This window comes from Anomaloglossus baeobatrachus, chromosome 5, assembly GCF_048569485.1.
Source record: "Anomaloglossus baeobatrachus isolate aAnoBae1 chromosome 5, aAnoBae1.hap1, whole genome shotgun sequence".
Classification (NCBI taxonomy): domain Eukaryota; kingdom Metazoa; phylum Chordata; class Amphibia; order Anura; family Aromobatidae; genus Anomaloglossus; species Anomaloglossus baeobatrachus.
Window position 1 is genome coordinate 544,052,580 of NC_134357.1, and position 21,086 is coordinate 544,073,665.

At 43.6% G+C, this 21,086-nt stretch overlaps 1 protein-coding gene across 1 annotated transcript in view; it reads right to left on the reverse strand.

Annotated features, from left to right (window-relative positions):
• Positions 1–21,086, reverse strand: part of LOC142312947 (uncharacterized) — a 234,149-nt gene that overhangs the window by 181,151 nt on the left and 31,912 nt on the right. The window contains exons 10-14 of the mRNA XM_075351935.1: positions 13,955–15,054; positions 5,547–5,674; positions 4,353–4,416; positions 4,029–4,173; positions 2,841–3,079 (exon numbers count right to left, since the gene is read on the reverse strand). Coding sequence (XP_075208050.1) covers positions 2,841–3,079; positions 4,029–4,173; positions 4,353–4,416; positions 5,547–5,674; positions 13,955–15,054 — 1,676 coding nt within the window. The remainder of the gene's footprint in view (positions 1–2,840; positions 3,080–4,028; positions 4,174–4,352; positions 4,417–5,546; positions 5,675–13,954; positions 15,055–21,086) is intronic.

Here is a 21,086-nt window from a genome sequence, read left to right on the forward strand (position 1 = left end):
GTCTGTTTGTGGCTATGCTGCAGTATTGTGCTCAAAGTTTCACTTTCATTTTCTTGTCTGCTTGCCCTTCCTCCTCCTCACACTTAGATTCACATTCTTCTTGTGTTGTGCAGATCTATTCCACTCCAAACAATCAGAAACATATTGTCTAACTTCTTGGACTTGGCACTGAAAGGGTTGATTCTGTATTCATAGGTTTGTAGAACAATAGGATTAAGGTCTTTTTCCGTGAAGAAGAGGCTGGGACCTCTGCGGAATCAAATTCAGTTTTGAGAACTGCGTAAGTAAAACGAGCGTCTGTGATAATATAGGAGAGAAACTGCCCACTAATCCTACAGAAACCTCTGGAAGAGCATGGCATTGTGAATGTTACACATATACAGCCTTTATTCTACTGAGTTAAACAACTCAGCTTTATCTCATGATGGAAGAACCTTTGGATGGTAAAATATTTTCCTCAAAAAGCAGTTTATTGAAAAAAAAATCCGATTTAAATCAAAAAAATCCGATTTTTTTTTTAAAAAACATAGATTTTTATCCACCCTGGCAGGCGGTAATGTCGGGATGTGTGCGGGGATGTAGGCGGTAATGTCGGGATGTGGGCGGGGATGTCAAGATGTGATCGGTAATGTCAGGATGTGGATGGTAATGTCGGGATGTGTGCGGAAATGTCGGGATGTGTGCGGGGACGTCTCTCAGGTTACCCGCGGTCTCAGGTGGAGGACTCGAGCTGGCAGCGGTAACCTGAGTGACGGCACCGGTGATCACGTGGCTCACTGCAGTCACTCAGATTTGCGGTCACCGGTGAGTCATTCACCTGTGACCGCAAATCAAGCAGCGGCACAAACACAGAGCCGCGATCACAATGAAGTCGGGTGAAGTTCACCCGAGTTCATTCTGATCGCGCGGCTGTCTCCCGCAGCCAGCCAAGTGCTCTTTTTGACAGTGCAGTCCCAGTCGGCTCTGCTGCGAGTCTATGGGGATGCAGCAGAGCCGAGTGGGACCGCACTGTCAAAAATGTGCGCTCTGGATGCTTTTCCCACTCTGTCTATGGCAGAGCAAGCATCCAGAACGCATGAATTCTGCAGGAATGTGCGCACGTTGCGTTCTGCCGAATGCGTCTCAGAACGCAGCTTTTCGGCTGCGTTCTGAGACGCACATGCAGTGACTATTTACGCTGCGTAATAGAACGCAACGTGCGCACATAGCCTAAGACATTCTGAAGGAATGAGGTCTGTCTCAAAAACAGCTGAACTTGGTGTGCCAAACCGAGGCAAATAACTTTTGACTTATATACGTTGTGTTGGGAGAACCACTGAAATAATACACTGCATAATTTCTAAGGATTTATATCTAATATGTGGTCACCAGGCCTATAAATGACTTCCCCGGGGCGCAGAGGGGATCGACACCTCTGCACGCCTTATGCCGTTACCTTCATATATGTCATGGTGTTCTAGATATAAGTGCTTTACCCAAACATTTCCTATATAAACGAGCTGCAGACAAATGTCCCCGACAATTTAGTTCTCAGGTATAAGTGGGTGGCTGATGGGCATTCTACAGATGGGAATGTTGGTACTACTAGTGTATGTAGCTGCTAAAATTGGTATATTTGTTATGACAACACTACGAAAAGAGACATGTAAGATAAAGTATGACAGGCCGTCAGTTACCACATGTGAAAAATACCTCAGTGCTCCCTTAGTAAATATATATGATGAAATTTACAAACAAGATATGTATCGGTGAACGGGGTTGGCCCCTCCAGGCTGTCATAGCATGGGGATATAGCTGATGGATAAATTGTCTGTAAATAATAAAAAGGGAGGAATTGTTATGGTTAATATTTTATTTTAAGTTTTGATCATTTAAGCAATTTATATATCTTTAATAATTTTGTATTAGCTTTATAAGTGTTATTCATAAAAGCAATAGCACTGGGTGTAGTCTCTTTAAAGAGGCCTTTGTCTTAAGTTTCTTTGTTACTGAAAGTCCAGAAAACTGGACAGATCTGGTTTTAAAAAATTCAGCAGGATCCATAATTTACAATTTTGTTATTTCCAATTGTCATTCCATTTTTGGTCATGTACTAAGCAGTCTCCTTTTCTTTTGTGGTTTTAATAAACTACTGTTTGGGCATCTGAGATTCAGACAAAGCCTGGTACACGGACATTGCCTGTGTGTTCTTGTGTTTGTCTCCGATGCATCGCTATTAATTGGACCAACACGGTCAGATCTGGAGATCACTTTGCATCTCACCCTAAATTAGCTCTCCCAGGAAAGGGGTTTCCACGACAACCCCCACCGTGCGACAATTAGCAAAAGGTCTGTTGTGAACTACACAGTGGGTGGCACTGCTTGTAAAGGAACTAGAAGGTGTAATCCAGTTACAGAAGCTGCAAATGCCGTATCTGTTTGTACCAGACGTCCTATTGTCAAGCCAGGTGGAGACTCGAGGTGCAGAAAAATGACTATGTACCACCGAGTCCTTAAAAGACCTCTCCTGTCTGAATGTCACTGATGGTCTTTGTGTAATAAATTTGGCAATGTCTGGGTCGGCTCTAAGAATGCCCCAGTGTCTCCTAAGGATCCCCATAAGTTTGTCATTTTGGTCATCATAGGTTCCTATTAAACGTGTGAGATGGTCTAAGTCACTTCTTTGTGTGACAGAAGTCAAGTCCTATTTTCCCTCCTGGCATACAAATAAGCAGCATCAATAGTACCCCTTGGATACCCCCTATAGGCAAACCTCATTTTAAGATTAGAGGCCTGTCTATCATAATCAACCAAAGAGGAACAATTTCTCCAAATCCTCAGAAATTGTCCCTTGGGGATACCGCACTTGAGGGGTGCAGATGAGAGATCTCCCACCGAAGAAGATTGTTTGTTGCGGTGGGCTTACGAAAAATGGTGCTCTTCAGTGTACCATTGTCCAGTTTACGGATGGTGATATCAAGAAAGTGAATACAGTCACCCTCAAATTCGGAGGTGAATGTTAACCCTACCTCGTTGTTAAGAGCCTCTACAAATCCTTCAAAGGAGGAACGTTCACCGGAGCAGAGGACGAGGATGTCATCTATGTACATACCCCAAAAAACAAATGTAAAGGGTCCATGTGACATCCTCATCCCTGAATACAACCTGGTCCTCCCACCAACCCAGGAGCAAGTTAGCATAAGAGGGAGCACAGGGGCTCCCCACTGCCGTGCCCCGAGTTGGTGGTAAAACTTGTCATTATAAAGAAAAAAAATTATGCTGATGGATGAAATCAAGATGTTCCAGAAGAAATTGATTATGTGCAACCAAATGTACACCTTAAGTTAAGTTTTTAGAAAAAATTCTACCGCCCTAAGTCCAACGTCATGCCTGATACTACTATAGAGTGTTTCAACGTTGATCGAGGCCAGGAAAGTACCTGGTTCAAACGTAAGCCCCTCGATCCTGTTTGGTAGATCAGTGGTGTCTCTTACATATGAAGGGAGGGCAGTAACAAAGGGTCTCAACATCTGATCCACATATATACTGCTATTTTGACAGAGTGCCCCGATCCCGGACACTATAGGTCTACCCCTCAGGGGGATCACCCCCTTATGAATCTTAGGAAGGGCGTAGAACGTGGCTATAGTGGGATATTTATGCATCATGAAATCAAATTCACTCTTAGAGTAACCCCATAACTAATGCTCTGTCAAGAATGTGCATTAGTTGTCCACTATAGTGACTTGATGGATCCCTCCTGAGAACTTCACAAGTCTCTCCGTCTGAAAGAATGGTTTTACACAGACACATATTTAGCCCTATTCATAACAGTATTTCCCCCTTTGTCAGAAGGTTTAATAACTATAGAGGAGTTGTTAACAACTTAGATCTTCAAGTGCCTTCTTAAGTGCAGGAGATAACTTAGACGAAATAGGATCCTCACGTCGGTTGATACAACCAATATCTCTGGTGACAAGCTGTAAAAAAAATGTCAACACTTCCGACGTCCGTATTCGGTGGCATTTTGGTACTAGTGGGCTTCAAACCTGAAAAAGGACCTTCTCCTATTCCCCGTTGTCCCTCCTCAAATAGTTGATCCAAAAGCCTAAGATCAGAAAGATCATCGGCTGTAATACCCAGTTGTAGACATTTATTTTTATCATTAAGACTAAAACACCTTTTCCATTTTAGCTTATGTGAGAAAAGGTTCAAGTCTTTAATCCACAAAAAAAGGATCAAAACGTGGGGTAGGCACAAAAGACAGACCAGCATGGAGGACTGCCCTCTCATCTTTTGATAGTGTATAAGAGGAAAGGTTAATATTACTCTTATCAGCTGGCCCACTAAAAGTAAAAAATTTGGTGTATTACATTTTTCGTCCCACAGAAGGCCTCGTTCTGCTCCGCAACCTTTCCAGAAAAAGCTCTTGATCCTCTAAAAAAGATAAAGAGGATGAAGATACATTGGTACCAGTGCCCTGTACAGTGTTTTTGGTAGCCTATCTTGTTTTCATCCCACCTTTGTTTAGCCATTTATTTTGGCAGCCTCTACCACATTCTTCCCCCTCTAGACTCGTGATCAGAGTTTTCACGGTCTGATGAAGACAGATCGTTAAGGCCCAGTCACACTAAACAACTTACCAGCGATCCCAACAACGATCCAACCTGATAGGGATCGCTGGTAAGTTGCTAGGAGGTTGCTGGTGAGATGTCACACTGCGACGCTCCAGCGATCCCACCAGCAACCTGACCTGGCAGGAATCGCTGGAGCGTGGCTACACGAGTTGCTGGTGAGCTCACCAGTGACCAGCCCCCAGCCAGGAGCGCCGCGTGGAAGCGATGCTGCACTTGGTAACTAAGGTAAATATCGGGTAACCAACCTGATATTTACCTTGGTAACCAGCGCACACCGCTTAGCGCTGGCTCCCTGCTCTCCTAGCTACAGTACACATGGGGTTAATTACCCGATGTGTACTGCAGCTACATGTGCAGAGAGCAGGGAGCCGTGCACACTGCTTAGCGCTGGCTCCCTGCTCTCCTAGCTACAGTACACATGGGGTTAATTACCCGATGTGTACTGCAGCTACATGTGCACAGAGCAGGAGCCAGCACTGACAGCTGAGAGCGGCGGAGGCTGGTAACGAGGTAAATATCGGGTAACCAAGGTAAGGGCTTCTTGGTTACCCGATGTTTACTGTGGTTACCAGAGTCCGCAGAAGCCGGCTCCTGCTGTCTGCACATTTAGTTGTTGCTCTGTCGCTGTCACACACAGCGATGTGTGCTTCACAGCGGGAGAGCAACAACTAAAAAATGGCCCAGGACATTCAGCAACAACCAACGACCTCACAGCAGGGGCCGGGTTGTTGCTGGATGTCACACTAAGCAACATCACTAGCAACATCGCTGTTACGTCACAAAAGTTGTTCGTTAGCAGCGATGTTGTTTAGTGTGACTGGGCCTTTAGAGGTAGTAGAATCCTGCCCCGAGATGTGGTATGCTGATTTCTCTTTAAATTCTGCCAAATCCCTCTGGAATCGCTTATGTTTTCTCTCGTTTATATTATACTGGTATTTCTCAATCAATGATTTAAGGTTTTCTTCCTTTTTAGCAAAATCAGGGGAGGATTTAAATTTCAAAATGTTACCAATAAGACTAGCAAGTCTAGCCGAGGTCTTTTCCAAGGTGATCTTTTCCTAAAGGAGAATTTGCATAAGTCTAAGGGAAGCTGTAAGTTCCTTTCCTCACTTTTCAATCAGGGTAGGTGTTCTACACCTCGGTGCAGGGGCGATGTTAATTCTTAGGCCTTTAGGTATAATTTTCTGTCTGATATAACCCTCAAGCGACAACCTCCCACCAGGACTTAATGTGTTCCTTATAAGCTTCAAGTAAAGTAGAAAAAAGTGAACGAAGTGAAGGCTCAGTCGCCGAGGTACCCTCACACTCACTCTCAGAAAATAACCTCCCTAGCCTCAACCAGCCAGCCACTAGTATCCACAGGTCCAGACAGAAATCCAGCCATAACAATCAAAATATATACAACCAGGCCACAGCCGATAAAGCAGGGTAAACTATCACCCCTATACACCATCTATCTGGTATTCCAGGGAGGCTTTTGCATTTGCTATGGATTCCCTGGTCTGTGTCCCCTGAGGAAACCCTAACATCTTTGGGAGGAAACACGTCTGGACTGCGCCTCTGAACTACATTTCAGTTAAGCTGCCCTATTACCCACTGCTGCATTGCAAAGGGGGATATTGATATGTGATTATTTGGTGTTTTGTGGTAGGGTTTAATAGGGCTAGTGAGGGTTTCCCGTCGTTGAATGGGGGCGTCGCAACCCTAAGAAGTCTACCCTCCATTGCCAGGTAGGGAGAGACACTTTAGGGCCAATTAGGGCCAGTGTTCTCTTATTTTCTACCTCCCACCTGGCTATTGTCAGTAAATACCCTATCATTTTTCATTTGTGTATGTCATTTGGTCACTTGACCTTTTAATGATATTAGTAAAAGTTAAATTTTAACGGGGTATTCTCTCTGTGGTTTGTTTGTTTTTTGGCAATTTATTTCACCTATCCCCGGACACGAGCAACAGATGCGAACAATGTTCATCTACACTTTGTACCCCTGCTGCCCTGATTGGTAACAGACAAAACGTGTCGGGAGCGTTGTTGGGAGACTCAATCCATGGCCTGTCTAATGGGACGGTATTGTGTGGCTTGAAGTAAAAATCCCCCCCCACCCTCACCTATCAGGACACAGGAATAGCACAGAACACTCCCAGGCCATCACAAAACCAGGTGAGATTTTTCCTGTTAGTCCAATTGGGCACATTGTGTATTGTATTGTGAGGAGGGTATTGTGTCGTCTGGTAAAAAATTACCACCCCCCACTGTATGAATTAAGATATCAGGGACTAGCAAGTACACTCCGTGACATTGTTGTACCGGGAGATCTTGTTCTCATTGAGACCCAAATGGGATAGGTTTTTTTTTTCTGGTTCTGCTTTCTGATTCAACGGGAACTGGTTGAATTTACTTGTGAATTCTGAATTGAGTCATTTGTTTGTCTTATATATGTAGTATGTGTGCTTTTATAGCTTTTTTAACTATAGCAATTAATAGCTAAGTTTTAATCACTATTGCCCTTACTGAGAAATACAGTATATATTGATTTGGTGGTAATATTAACTCCCTGGAGTAACTAATAAATATATGTTTAGAATAAGCATGATCGCTCTAGTATAGCACTGACTTTAGTTTATATATGAAAATCCTGGTAGTTGGTCCTTTTAAAAAAAAAAAAAGTGAAATAAATGGATCAATACATACAAAAAACATTATTTTCTTAGTTACTTATAAATCCACAGATTTGATGAAATGGGTGCCCCGAAGTTCCAATATTTGCTGTGAAGGGATCAGTTTCCAATGATGGTTAAAAAACTACTATACATACAAGGGCTGCTCAATAAATTAGAGTAACAACAAAGGGTTTTTTTTCAGTTATTTAATACAAACCGAGTAATCTGTTTCAAGTGTTTATTTCTGTTAATGTTGATGATTATGGCTTACAGCCAATGAAAACCCAAAGTCATCTCAGAAATTAGAGCAATTAACCCAAAACACCTACAAAGGCTTCCTAAGCTTTTAAAATGGTCCCTTAGTCTGGTTCAGTAGGCTACACAATCATGGGGAAGACTGCTGACTTGACAAATGTCTAGAAGGCAGTCATTGACACACTCCACAAAGAGGGTAAGGTACAACAAGTAATTGCTAAGGCATCTGGCTGTTCACAGAGTGCTGTATCCAAGCATATTAATGGAAAGTTGAGTGGAAGGAAAAAGTGAGGTAGAAAAAGGTGCACAAGCAACTGGGATAACAATCCTTTCAAGTCTGCAGTTAAGAAAAGGCCATTGAAAAATTTGGGGGAGATTGTCAAAGAGTGGACTGCTGCTGGAGTCAATGCTTCAAGAGCCACTACACACAGACGTATCCAAAACATGTCCTACAAGTATCGCATTCCTTGTGTCAAGCCACTCATAACCAATAGGCAACACCAGAAGCATCTTACCTGGTCCAAAGAGAAAAAGAACTAGACTGTTGCTCGGTAGTCCGAGGTGTTGTTTACAGATGAAAGTAAATTTTGCATTTCATTTGAAAATCAAGGTACCAGAGTCTGGAGGAAGAGTGGAGAGGCCACAATTCAAGCTACTTGAGGTCTACTGTGAAGTTTCCACAATTTGGGGAGCCATGTCATCTGCTGGTGTAGGTCCACTGTATGTTATCAAGACCAAAGTCAGCACAGCCATCTACGAAGAAATTTTAGACCACTTGATGCTTCCCTCTGCTGACAAGTTTTTTGGAGATGTAAATATCATTTTCCAGCAGGACTTGGCACCTGTCCACACTGCCAAAAGTACCAATACCTGGTTTAATAACCACAATATCACCATGCTTGATTGGCCAGCAAACTCGCCTGACCTAAACCCCAAAGAGAATCTATGGGGTATTGTCAAGAGGAAGATGAGAGGACACCAGACCCAACAATGCAGACGAGTTGAAGGCTGCTATCAAAGCAACCTTGGCTTCCATAACACCTCAGCAGTGCCACAGGCTGATCGCCGCCATGCCACATTGATACAGTAATTCATGCAAAAGGAGCCCCGACCAACTATTGAGTGCATGACTTTTCAATAGGGCAACATTTCTGCGTTAAATATAATTTTTAAAGTTGTTCTTACAAAAATATTCTAATTTTTAAGCAGTAATTTGAAGATTTTTTTTACTCAAATAATTGTTTTATTGAAGAATTTGTAAAGAAAATACAAAAAAAATCCAACCCCTTCATATGAATATCTAAAAATGAAGGCAGCATAAACAATCACAATATGTCCCTCAGAAATTTTGACTTGATAAAATCTTCTGAAATCTGTGTACGGACTCATCTATAATGTGAACATGTTTATTATTGTCGCATAGAGAAGTTACAGACATTGTTCAGACATGAAGATTGTGCGGAAAAAAAAAAGTGACTAATGGCAGGCCACGGAGATTGGAACTGAGGAAGAAAAAAGGGAGGAGGACATTTTGGGTATTTTTTTTGGGGGGGGGGCCAAGGTTGTAATATTTGTCCATATAGTTATGTACAGTGGAACCTCGGTTTACGAGTAACCCAGTTTGTGAGCATTTCGCTAAACGAGCAAAGCTTGCTGTAAATTTGTAACTCAGTTTATGAGCAAGCTTTGCCGTACGAGCAAATTCTTACCGCACACACTTCCGGTTCCGTAGTTTTACCGCGCTCTGACCCGCTCTTGCAGTCCGCACAAACACCTTTTATACTCACCTTACCTTCCGTTCCATTGCCGGCCTCATGGTTCTTGTAGTTCGCCGGTACAGGATGTGTATCAGATAACCATCGTGACAGGAACTTCCGCTGTCAGCCGCTACTTAAAGGCAGTGCGCTGGCCAATCAGAGGTAAGCGGCTCCTGCTTTGATGTCAGCTCTCTGGCAGCGGAAGCTCCGGGGCATCTGTCGCGATGGTTACCTGATACACATCCTGTACCGGCGAACTACAAGAACCGGGAGGCCAGCGATGGAACAGAAGGTAAGGTGAGCATAATATGTATGTGTGCGCGTGCGTGTTTGTGCGTGTGTGGAATGGCACAATAAGGGACCAGGATGGGACATTGAACAAGGAGTGGAACGAATTGTCTGAGCTTGAATTATTTCCTATGGGAATTTTTGCCTTGTTAGACGATTAAATTGGTTTACAAGCACACTCCCAGAATGGATTGTTCTTGTAAACCAATGTTCCACTGTATATGAATGTATAACCATGTGAAGTACTCTCTGCACATTGTATATTGCTTTTTGGATGAAAGATACCGTGAAAGAAATAATTATTTGATCCCTTGCTAATTTTGTAAGTTTGACCACTGACAAAGACAAGATCAGTCTATAATTTTAACCTCTTCACGACACATGACGTACTGGGTACGCCATGGATCGTGTCAGGTCAATCCCTGCCTGCTGCCGCCGGCAACGATTGCTGCACATGTCAGTTGAATGATAAGAATTCACTTACCCGGGGCCATCGGAAGTCACGTGATGTGATAATGTGGATCCGATTGTTGCCATGGTAGCACAGGGTTATGTGAGGACTCCTGTACCTATCATGAGTCAGCTACTCTTACAGCCGGCAGAGGGGCGTGTGTGAGAGGAGAGCTGCTTTTGTGCACATCAGAGCAATGCTCCTCTGATCTACAAGAAAGAATGAGCGATCAGACTGCTGATCATTATAGTCCCCTAGGAGGACTAATAAAATAAAATAAAAAAAAAAAAAAAAGTAAAGTTTTAAAAATTAAAAAAAAAAACAAAAAAACTAAATGTTCAAATCACCCCCCTTTTGTACACATTGAAAATTAAAGGGTTAAAAAAATAAAAAACCGACATTTATTATTGCTGCGTTCAGAAACACCCTATAAAAATATAAAATCAAACAATCTGATCGGTAAATGGAGTAGTGTCAAAAAAATTCCAAACAGCAAAATTCCGTTTGTTGGTCGCCACGAATTTTGCGCAAAATGCGATAACAGGGAATCAAAACGGCGCTTCTGTGCAAAAATTGTACCGTTAAAAATGTCAGCTTAAGACGCAAAAAATATGTCATCAATGAGCTGTAGATCCCGAAAAATGAGAACACTACGTATCACGGCAAATGGTGCAAAAAGTGCGACTTTTTTTTGGACAAACTTCTGAATTTTTTTGAACCTCTTAGATAAAAGTAAACCTATACATGTTTGGTGTCTACAAACATATACCGACCTGAGGCATCACACCGACACATCAGTGAACACTGTGAATAAACTATCCCAAAAAAAATCTTGCAAACGCACTTTTTTTGCAAATTTTTTTTTGCACTTGGAATATTTTTGCCATTTTCCAGTATACTATATGGTAACACTTTTATGGTTTCACTTAAAAGTAGAACTCATCCTGCAAAAAATAAGCCCTCATATGGCAAGATTGACAGGAAAAAAAAAAAAAGTTAAAGCTCTTGAAAGAAGGGGAGCAAAAAAAAAACCCAAAAACAAAACTGGAAAAACTGAAAATTGCCCAGGGGTGAAGGGGTTACGGGTAGGTTAATGTTAACAGTGAGATAGAATATCCAAAATAAATTCCAGAAAATCACATTGTATAAATTTTTTTGCATTTTGAAGAGAGAAATAAGTATTTGTTCCCTCTGGCAAACAAGACTTAATACTTGATGGCAAAACCCTTGTTGGCAAGCACAGCAGTCAAACTTTTTGTAGTTGATGTTGAGGTTTGCGCACGTGAGGAGGAATTTTGGTCCACTCCTCTTTGCAGATCATCTCTAAATCATTAAGATTTTGAGGCTGTCGCTTGGCAACTCAGAGCTTCAGCTCCTCCATACATTTTCTATGGGATTAAGATCTGAAGATTGGCTTGGCCACTCCATGACCTTAATGTGCTTCTTTTTGAGCCACTTCTTTCTTGCCTTTGCTGTAAGTTTTGGGTCATTGCCGTGCTGGAAGACCCAGCCATGACCAATTTTTAATGTCCTGGCGGAGGGAAGTAGATTGTCACTCAGGATTTTATGGTACATGGCTCCTTCCATTGATGCGTGAAGTAGTCCTGTGCCTTTAACAGAGAAACACCAAAAAAAGATAATCTTTCCACCTCCACACGACAGTGGGGGACGCTGTTCTCTTCCTCCAAACACAGCGAGATGAGATAAGGCCAAAGAGCTCAATTTTTGTCTCATCTGACCACAGTACCTTCTCCAAATCACTCTCAGAATCATCCTGGTGTTCAATGGCAAACTCCAGATGGGCCTGCACTTGTGCCTTCTTGAGCAGTGGGACTTTGCGGGCACTGCAGGATTTTAATCCATTACGGCGTAATGTGTTACCAATGGTTTTCTTGGGGACACTTGTCCCAGCTGCCTTGAGATCATTAACAAATTCCCCCTGTGTAGTTTTAGGCTGATCTCTCACCTTCCTCATGATCCTGGATACTCCACAGGGTGAGATTTTGTATGGTGCCCCAGATCAATGTCAATTGACACTCATTTTGTATTTCTTCCATTGCAGCAATAGTTGTCTACGTCTCACTCAGCATCTTTCTTATGGTTTTGTAGCCCATTCCAGCCTTGTGCAGGTCCCTGACATCCTTAGAAAGCTCTGTGGTATTGCCGATGTTGTAGAGGTTAGAGTCTGACTGATAATTGAGTCTACAGACAGGAGTCTTTTATACATGTTAGGCTGGAAACACATCTATGCGAGTAAAATCGGTCTGACAGTGCTGAAAAAAACTCGGCTGATTTTAGTTCACGTTAGGTCCGAGTGCAATGCAAGTGCGATGCTATTTCTGAATAAATTAATGATTTTGCTCGCGTGTGCGACGCGTGTGTGTCGCGTTTGCGATGCTAGTTTCCTGCAACATCTTAACTAGATAAGAGTGATTACACATGTGTCAGTTAATTTACGTTTGGGAATGTGATGTCACATTCATCTGTTGAATATTTAATGAGCATAGTTCCTGCCACACTCGCAAATGTGAACGCTGGTGCACGTGTGTGATCCTACTTTTAATCCGCTTCCATAGGGAATCATTGAGAAAAATGGTTCGAGAAACTCGCAAAAAAGCAGCATGCTGAGATTTTTTTCTCAGTCTGATTTGGACTGAGAAAAAAAAAAAAAAAAAAAAAAAAAAAAAAATCGCAAATGCGAACTGAATCATTGACTAACGTGTCCGATTCCAATGCGAGATTTTCTCGCATTGCTCTACTGCGAGAAACTCGCAAGTGAGAAGCAGCCCTAACAATTTAAGACAGCTGTCTTTAATGCAAGTAACGAGCTGGTTAGGAGCATCTAAGTGGTCTGTAGGAGCCAGAATTCTTAGGCTATGTGCCCACGCTAGAATGTCCCTGCGGATTTTTTTGCCTGAAAATCCGCGACTTTCGCGGCACATCCGCACCCGCGGATTTGCCGCGGATTTACCGCGGATTTGCCGCGGATTTTTTTTTTTTTTTTTTCCCCATTCAAAGCCAAAAATCCGCACCAAATCTGCACCAAACAATTGACATGCTGCAGATTTTTCCGGATCAAAATCCGCGGCAAATCCGCCGCGGAAAAATCCGCAGCATGGGCACAGCATTTCCAAAATGCCATTGAAATGGCTTGGAAGTGCTGCTGCTGCAGATTTTCGGCAAATCCGCGGCAAAATCCGCGGTAAATCCGCGGTAAATCCTGTAGCGTGGGCACATAGCCTTAATGTTTGGTAGGGGATCAAATACTTACTTTTCTCTTCAAAATGCAAATAAATTTATATAATTTACACAATGTGATTTTCTGGATTTTATTTTGGATATTCTCTCACTGTTAAAATTAACCTACCCTTAAAATTATAGGCTGATCATGTCTGTCAGTGAGCAAACTTACAAAATCAGCAAGGGATCAAATAAATTATTTCCTTCACTGTATTCATAACTGCATATATTTTGTATTCTAATATACCATATTTTCCTACTAAAAGGCCACATGTACACATTGAATATTTGGTGAGTTTTTTACCACAGTATTTGTAAGGCAAAACCAGGAGTAGGTAAAAATGCAGAAGTGATGCTCGTGTTTCTATTATACTTTTCCTCCGACTGTTCCACTCCTTGTTTTGGCTACAAATACTGAGGCAAAAACAGCACAAGAAAAGTCTTGGAGATGGAGGTTTGAAGTTCGAATTATGGAGATGTTAGTCTAAGCTCGTTTGTGGAAGAGAGGGGGCTGGTAGGATGATAGAGAGTTGAGGGATTATTATTATCATTATTAATTATTATAACGCCATTTATTACATGGCGCTTTACAAGTGAAAGAGGGTATACGTACAACAATCATTAACAGTACAAAACAGACTGGTATATGAGGAGAGAGGACCCTGCCCGCGAGGGCTTACAGTCTACAGGGAATGGGTGATGGTACAATAGGTGAGGACAGAGCTGGTTGCGCAGGGGTATACTGGACTGAGGGTTATTGTAGGTTGTAGGCTTGTTGGGATGAGGTATAGGGTAGTGCAGGCCTGTGGAGAGCTTTGTGGGGGAGTGGAATCATAAAGGGAACTCACCATGTGGGATTTTTTATGTCTAACTAAGTGGCCTTTTTGTTTAAAACCTTTCCCACATTCTGAACAGGAAAAAGGCCTCTCCTCTGAGTGAATTTTCTTGTGTAAACCAAGACTTGATTTATTTGCCCAACATTTCCCACATACTGAACATGAATATGGCTTCTCACCTTTGTGATTTCTCTGGTGAATAACAAGACTAGCATTTGTGGCAAAACATTTCCCACACTCTGAACATGAATATGGCTTCTCCCCTGTGTGAGTTCTCTTGTGACTAACAAGACCATTACTTGTGGCCAAAAATTTCCCACACTCTGAACATGAATATGGCTTCTCCCCTGTGTGAGTTCTCTGGTGTTTAACAAGACTATACTTTCTGGCAAAATATCTCCCACATTCTGAACAATAATAAGGTTTCTCCCCTGTATGACTTCTCTGGTGTGTAATAAGAGCTGATTTATTTGAAAAACAGTTCCCACACTCTGAACATAAATATGGCTTCTCCCCTGTATGACTTCTCTGGTGTATATCAAGAAATAATTTATATGCAAAACATTTCCCACATTCTGCACATGAATATGGCTTTTCCCCAGTATGAATTCTCTCATGCCTAACAAGATTTGTTTTTTGGGTAAAATATTTTCCACATTTGGAACAAGAAAATCTCTTCTCCTCTGTGTTAATTTTATGCTGGTTAACAAAAGATGTTTCAAGGGAAACATTTTCATATTCTGAATGTGAAATTGGCTTCTTTGCAGTCTGTATAGCGTCAGGGCATAGGACCTGTTCCAAAGGATCAACTGATTGACATTTACTGTGAAGGGATAATGGGATATCTGGAGTAATGTTATTAACTTCAGAAGACCTTGAGATTACACATGATAAAACTGATTTAACAATTGAAGATGTGAGTTGTCCCTCTGATCTCCTGGTGCAGTCATCTGCTGGGAATAAAATAAATTATTATTTTTGAAAGAAAATGTCCCTGAAATTTACATTTTTAAAATCTGCACTCAAAATATCCATAGAAATAAGTTATGTAGTGAAATGGAATTATTCACTAAGACAATGACAGTTCACAGTCTAATAGAAGACCTCATGGCACGAACCAGTAGAGTGTGAAGTTCAACTGTTTGATCATTCGGTCTTCCAAATATAGGAATAAAAAGCCACCAAAAATGTTATGCAAACAAAAATGATGACAATAAAACTTCTACTCATCCCACAAAAAACAAGCCCCCAGATTAAATCACTGACTGGAATAATTTCCAAAATGCAGTCACATTATGGGGATTTCTGCCATTCTAAAATAAAACATTACAACAAACTCCACCAGTGCACGGCTTTACCATAACCATTTCACATGCAGAGAATAAAATGTACGATCTACTAGATACAAGAAAGCAAATAAATGTAAAAAGGAAAACCTACTTAACCACCTATGTAAGAAAATCCCATGTATTACTTCCACCAAGAGGTATAGCAATTATGACACCATCATAAAGGATGTAATACCTCATTGCAACAAGGATATACCATATTTTTCGCTTTATAAGACGCACTTTTGTTCCCCCAAATTTTGGGGGAATGTAGGGGGTGCATCTTATAATCCGAATACACGGGTGTGTGTCTGTGTGTGTGTATTTATATATATATATATATATATATATATATATATATATATATATATATATATATATATATATATATATATATATATATATATATATATATATATATATATATATTTGCGCACTCCCGCACCCACTGGTCGGAGACGTGTTGAAACCACACGTCGCCAAAGTGGGAGAGCCTGCCACCGACCAAGGACGTTGCTGGCTCGGCCAGATAGTCAAGAGGAGGCTGCCTTGGTGGCAGCAGCTCCTGCGGACCCTTGTGGACGCGGCTTCTTGCGCCAGGTGGGCTTCTGGTCCTTGGCCGAGTTAGTGGACGGGGCCGCGGGCTTAGAGGATGACCAGTTAGAGGAACGAAAGGAACGAAACCTCGACTGGTTCCTGCCCTGGACAGGTTTCCTGGCTTTAGTCTGTGGCAAGGAAGTACTCTTCCCGCCAGTAGCCTCCTTAATAATTTCATCCAGCTGTTCACCGAACAGCCTGGACCCAGCAAATGGGAGCCCAGCAAGGTACTTCTTTGAGGAAGCATCCGCCTTCCACTCACGAAGCCACAAGATCCTGCGGATAGCGAGGGAATTGGCGGAGGCCACCGCAGTGCGGTGAGAGGCCTCCAGCATGGCAGACATGGCGTAGGCTGAAAAGGCTGAAGCCTGGGAAGTTAAAGCAACCAATTCAGGCATAGAGTCCCTAGTGAGGGTATGCATCTCCTCCAGAGAAGCAGAGATGGCTTTGAGAGCCCACACTGCAGCAAAAGATGGGGAGAACGAGGCCCCTGTCGCCTCATAGACAGACTTGGCCAGGAGGTCAACCTGGCGGTCAGTGGGATCCTTGAGTGAGGTGCCATCAGCCACCGACACAACGGTCCGGGCTGAGAGTCTAGACACCGGAGGGTCCACCTTTGGTGAGAGAGCCCACTCCTTGACCACCTCTGCTGGAAAAGGAAAACGGTCATCAGAACCACGCTTAGGAAAGCGTTTGTCAGGACAGGCTCTGGGCTTGGACACAGTAGTCTATAAACTGGAGTGGTTAAAGAACACACTCCTTGGTCTCTTAGGCAAAGTAAACTGGTGCTTTTCTGCCAGAGAGGGTTGCTCCTCTGATACTGGCGGATTGAGGTCCAGTACAGAATTAATGGACGCAATGAAATCACTAACATCTGCATCCCCCTCAGTCAGATCAATGGGGCACATGGAGGTAGCGTCCGAGCCCCCAGTAAAGACATCCTCCTCGTCCTGTGAATCGGCTCGTGAATCGGAGCCGCGGGACGAGGAAGGAGAGGGGTCCCTGCGTTTCCTTTTAGGAGGACGGGGTCTGGGAGCAGATGAAGAATCCTCTGTGAGCTCTGGAGAGCGAGCCGAAGCAGCAGAGGCACCCTGTGAAGGGGGCTGATGCATGCTCAGCAGAGTACGGGACAGCTCTCCCATGGAGTCAGCAAAGGACTGGGAGATAGACTTAGTAAACAATTCTACCCAAGCCGGGGGTTCAGCCACCGGGGCCGGAGCAGCCTGAGGGACCACTGGGGAGACTCCAGGCTGAGGCACCACCATGTTAGAGCAGGCATCACAATGAGGATATGTGCTCGGTTCAGGCAGTACGAGCTTACATGCAGTGTATATGGAGTACAGCCTTGCAGCCTTGCTCCTAGTGTGAGACATGCTGCTGAGGTGGAGGCTCTGCAGTAAGAATACACTCCTTCAGAATGACCCCCAGAGAGTGTATAATAAAGTCCACAACCAGAGGTTGTGGCTTACCAGACCGATTTGTATGCCCTCCGGATTCCACAGCTCGGACCCCCAGACAGGTTGCAGAGATGCAGCAGCCAGCGCCGATCAGTGTGAGAACGCTGAGAAAATGGCGCCGGAGTGAGGAGGGGGGGCGGGGCCTAGTCCAAGAGCGGGAACCGGAGGGCCAAGGGGATATACAGGGGAGGGAAACATCTCCTCAGAGAGGAGTGTCCTCCCCTCTGCTGAACGGCCGGTGGGCGGCGCCGCACTGTCCCTCTGCATGACTGACATGCAGGGGCAGTGAAACCGAAAGTATGCCGCAGCTGAAGCCGGGGACTACATTTTACAGTGCGGCCGGCGAGCAGGCACCCTCGGCGCGGTTCTCAGGGGAAACCCAGAGAACCGGCCGGAAATGTCACCAAAATCACTCACACACTCTCCCCAACAATAAAAAATGCAAGGGACCCCCTGACAATAACGTCTCAATACTTCGCTTGAGAGACGCAGGGCCAGGTCCCTGAGGGATGAGTGCTCCGTCCGGCAGGGTCCTGAGAGGGCTGCGGATGGAGACCGGTCTCCTGCAAAGCAGTGAGAACCGTGCTGGCTCCCACTTCAAGCCAGAGCCCGAGGGATGGTGAAGGAGCGCGGCATGTAAAGGCTCCAGCCTTGAAATCAACCTTAACAGCACCACCGACACAGTGGGGTGAGAAGGGACATGCCGGGGGTCCAGCTTGGACCCGCTTTTCTTCCAACTCTTTAAAATCAAAAATCAGATGAAAATGCATGTGTGATCCTCCTGAACACAAAGCATTGAACTGGCTAGATTTGGTCATCCAGGGGGTGTATATGCTCGGAGGGAGGAGCTACACTTTTTAGTGTAGTACTTTGTGTGTCCTCCGGAGGCAGAAGCTATGCACCCATGGTCTGGGTCTCCCATAAGGAACGATGAAGAAATATATATATGTATATATAAATAAATAAACAAAAATCATACATGAACTACACAATACGTAAATTCTAGAATACCCGATGCGTAGAATCGGGCCACCTTCTAGTATATATATATATATATATATATATATATATATATATATATATATATATATATATATATATATATATATATATATATATATATAATATATACTAGAAGGTGGCCCGATTCTACGCATCGGGTATTCTAGAATTTACGTATTGTGTAGTTCATGTATGATTTTTGTTTATTTATCTATATATGCATATATATATATATGTATATATATATATATATATATATATATATATATATATATGTATATATATATATATATATATATATATATGTATATATATATATATGTATATATATATATATGTATATATATATATATATATATATATATATATATATATATATATATATATATATATATATATATATATATATATATATATATATATACATATATATATATATATACATATATATATATATATATATATATATATATATATATATATATATATATATATATATATATATATATATATATATAATATATACTAGAAGGTGGCCCGATTCTACGCATCGGGTATTCTAGAATTTACGTATTGTGTAGTTCATGTATGATTTTTGTTTATTTATCTATATATGCATATATATATATATGTATATATATATATATATATATATATATATATATGTATATATATATATATATATATATATATATATATATGTATATATATATATATGTATATATATATATATATATATATATATATATATATATATATATATATATATATATATATATATATATATATATATGTTATATAGTCCAGGGGAGGTGGGGGCAGATCTGGAGCGCTGCTGGGGGCTGGTGAGGGATACAGAAGCCAGCAGGAGATCTCCTGCTCCCACTCATATAATATGCTCTGCCGCTGTCCATCACCATGGTGCTGAAACCGCACCGCGGTGATGGGCTGGGGGAGTGGCGCATATTATATGTGCCTGTGCTCCCCTTTGATGGCACATGCCCCACCCCCTGTGTTAGATATGGCCCTGATGCTGCTGCTCATCCTAAAATAAAAAAGCTTTACTTACCCCCTCCAGCGTTTCTCCCCGGTCTCCTGCTGCCGCTGTCATCAGGCACGCAGAGATGATATCACTCTGCTGTGCCGATCACATGATCGGCAGCGAGAACCAGGAGAGAGACACGAAGGGGAACAGCGCTGAGAAGGTAAGAAAAGAGTGTTTTATTTTACTATGGGTAGCAGCATGGGGGCCATATCAAACACAGGGGGATTTGTGCCATCCATAGGGGACCATGGGCAGCACAGGGGAACGTGTGCCATCCATAGGGGACCATGGGCAGCACAGAAGAACGTGTGCCATCCATAGGGGACCATGGGCAGCACAGGGGAACGTGTGCCATCCATAGGGGGCCATGGGCAGCACAGGGGAACGTGTGCCATCCATAGGGGACCATGGGCAGCACAGGGGAACGTGTGCCATCCATAGGGGACCATGGGCAGCACAGAAGAACGTGTGCCATCCATAGGGGACCATGGGCAGCACAGGGGAACGTGTGCCATCCATAGGGGGCCATGGGCAGCACAGGGGAACGTGTGCCATCCATAGGGGACCATGGGCAGCACAGGGGAACGTGTGCCATCCATAGGGGACCATGGGCAGCACAGGGGAACGTGTGCCATCCATAGGGGGCCATGGGCAGCACAGGGGAACGTGTGCCATCCATAGGGAGCCATGGGCAGCACAGGGGAACGTGTGCCATCCATAGGGGGCCATGGGCAGCACAGGGGAACGTGTGCCATCCATAGGGGGCCATGGGCAGCACAGGGGAACGTGTGCCATCCATAGGGGGCCATGGGCAGCACAGGGGAACGTGTGCCATCCATAGGGGGCCATGGGCAGCACAGGGGAACGAGTGCCATCCATAGGGGGCCATGGGCAGCACAGGGGAACGTGTGCCATCCATAGGGGACCATGGGCAGCACAGGGGAACGTGTGCCATCCATAGGGGACCATGCGCAGCACAGGGGAACGAGTGCCATCCATAGGGGGCCATGGGCAGCACAGGGGAACGTGTGCCATCCATAGGGAGCCATGGGCAGCACAGGGGAACGTGTGCCATCCATAGGGGGCCATGGGCAGCACAGGGGAACGTGTGCCATCCATAGGGGGCCATGGGCAGCACAGGGGAACGTGTGCCATCCATAGGTGACCTGTGCCTGCTGTAGGAGGTGTGTGCCATCTATAGGAGACCTGTGCCAGCTGTAGGGAACGTGTGCCAGCTGTAGGGGACGTGTGCCAGCTGTAGGGGACGTGTGCCAGAAATAAGAGACTTGTGCCAGCAATAGGAGACTTGTGCCAGGCTGCCAGCAATAGGGGACGCGTGCCAGCACAGGGGGACATGTGCCATAAATAGGGGACGTTTGCCAGAAATAGGGGACGTAGACGTATGCCATCAATGGGGGACATGTGGCATCACTGGGGGACGTGTGCCAGCACAAGGGGGCTATATTCAATATAAGGGGGCCATATCCAGATTAAGGGTGCTAATTTTAGGATGGGGGGCTATGAGGGACATATACCCTATATGATGTTAGACG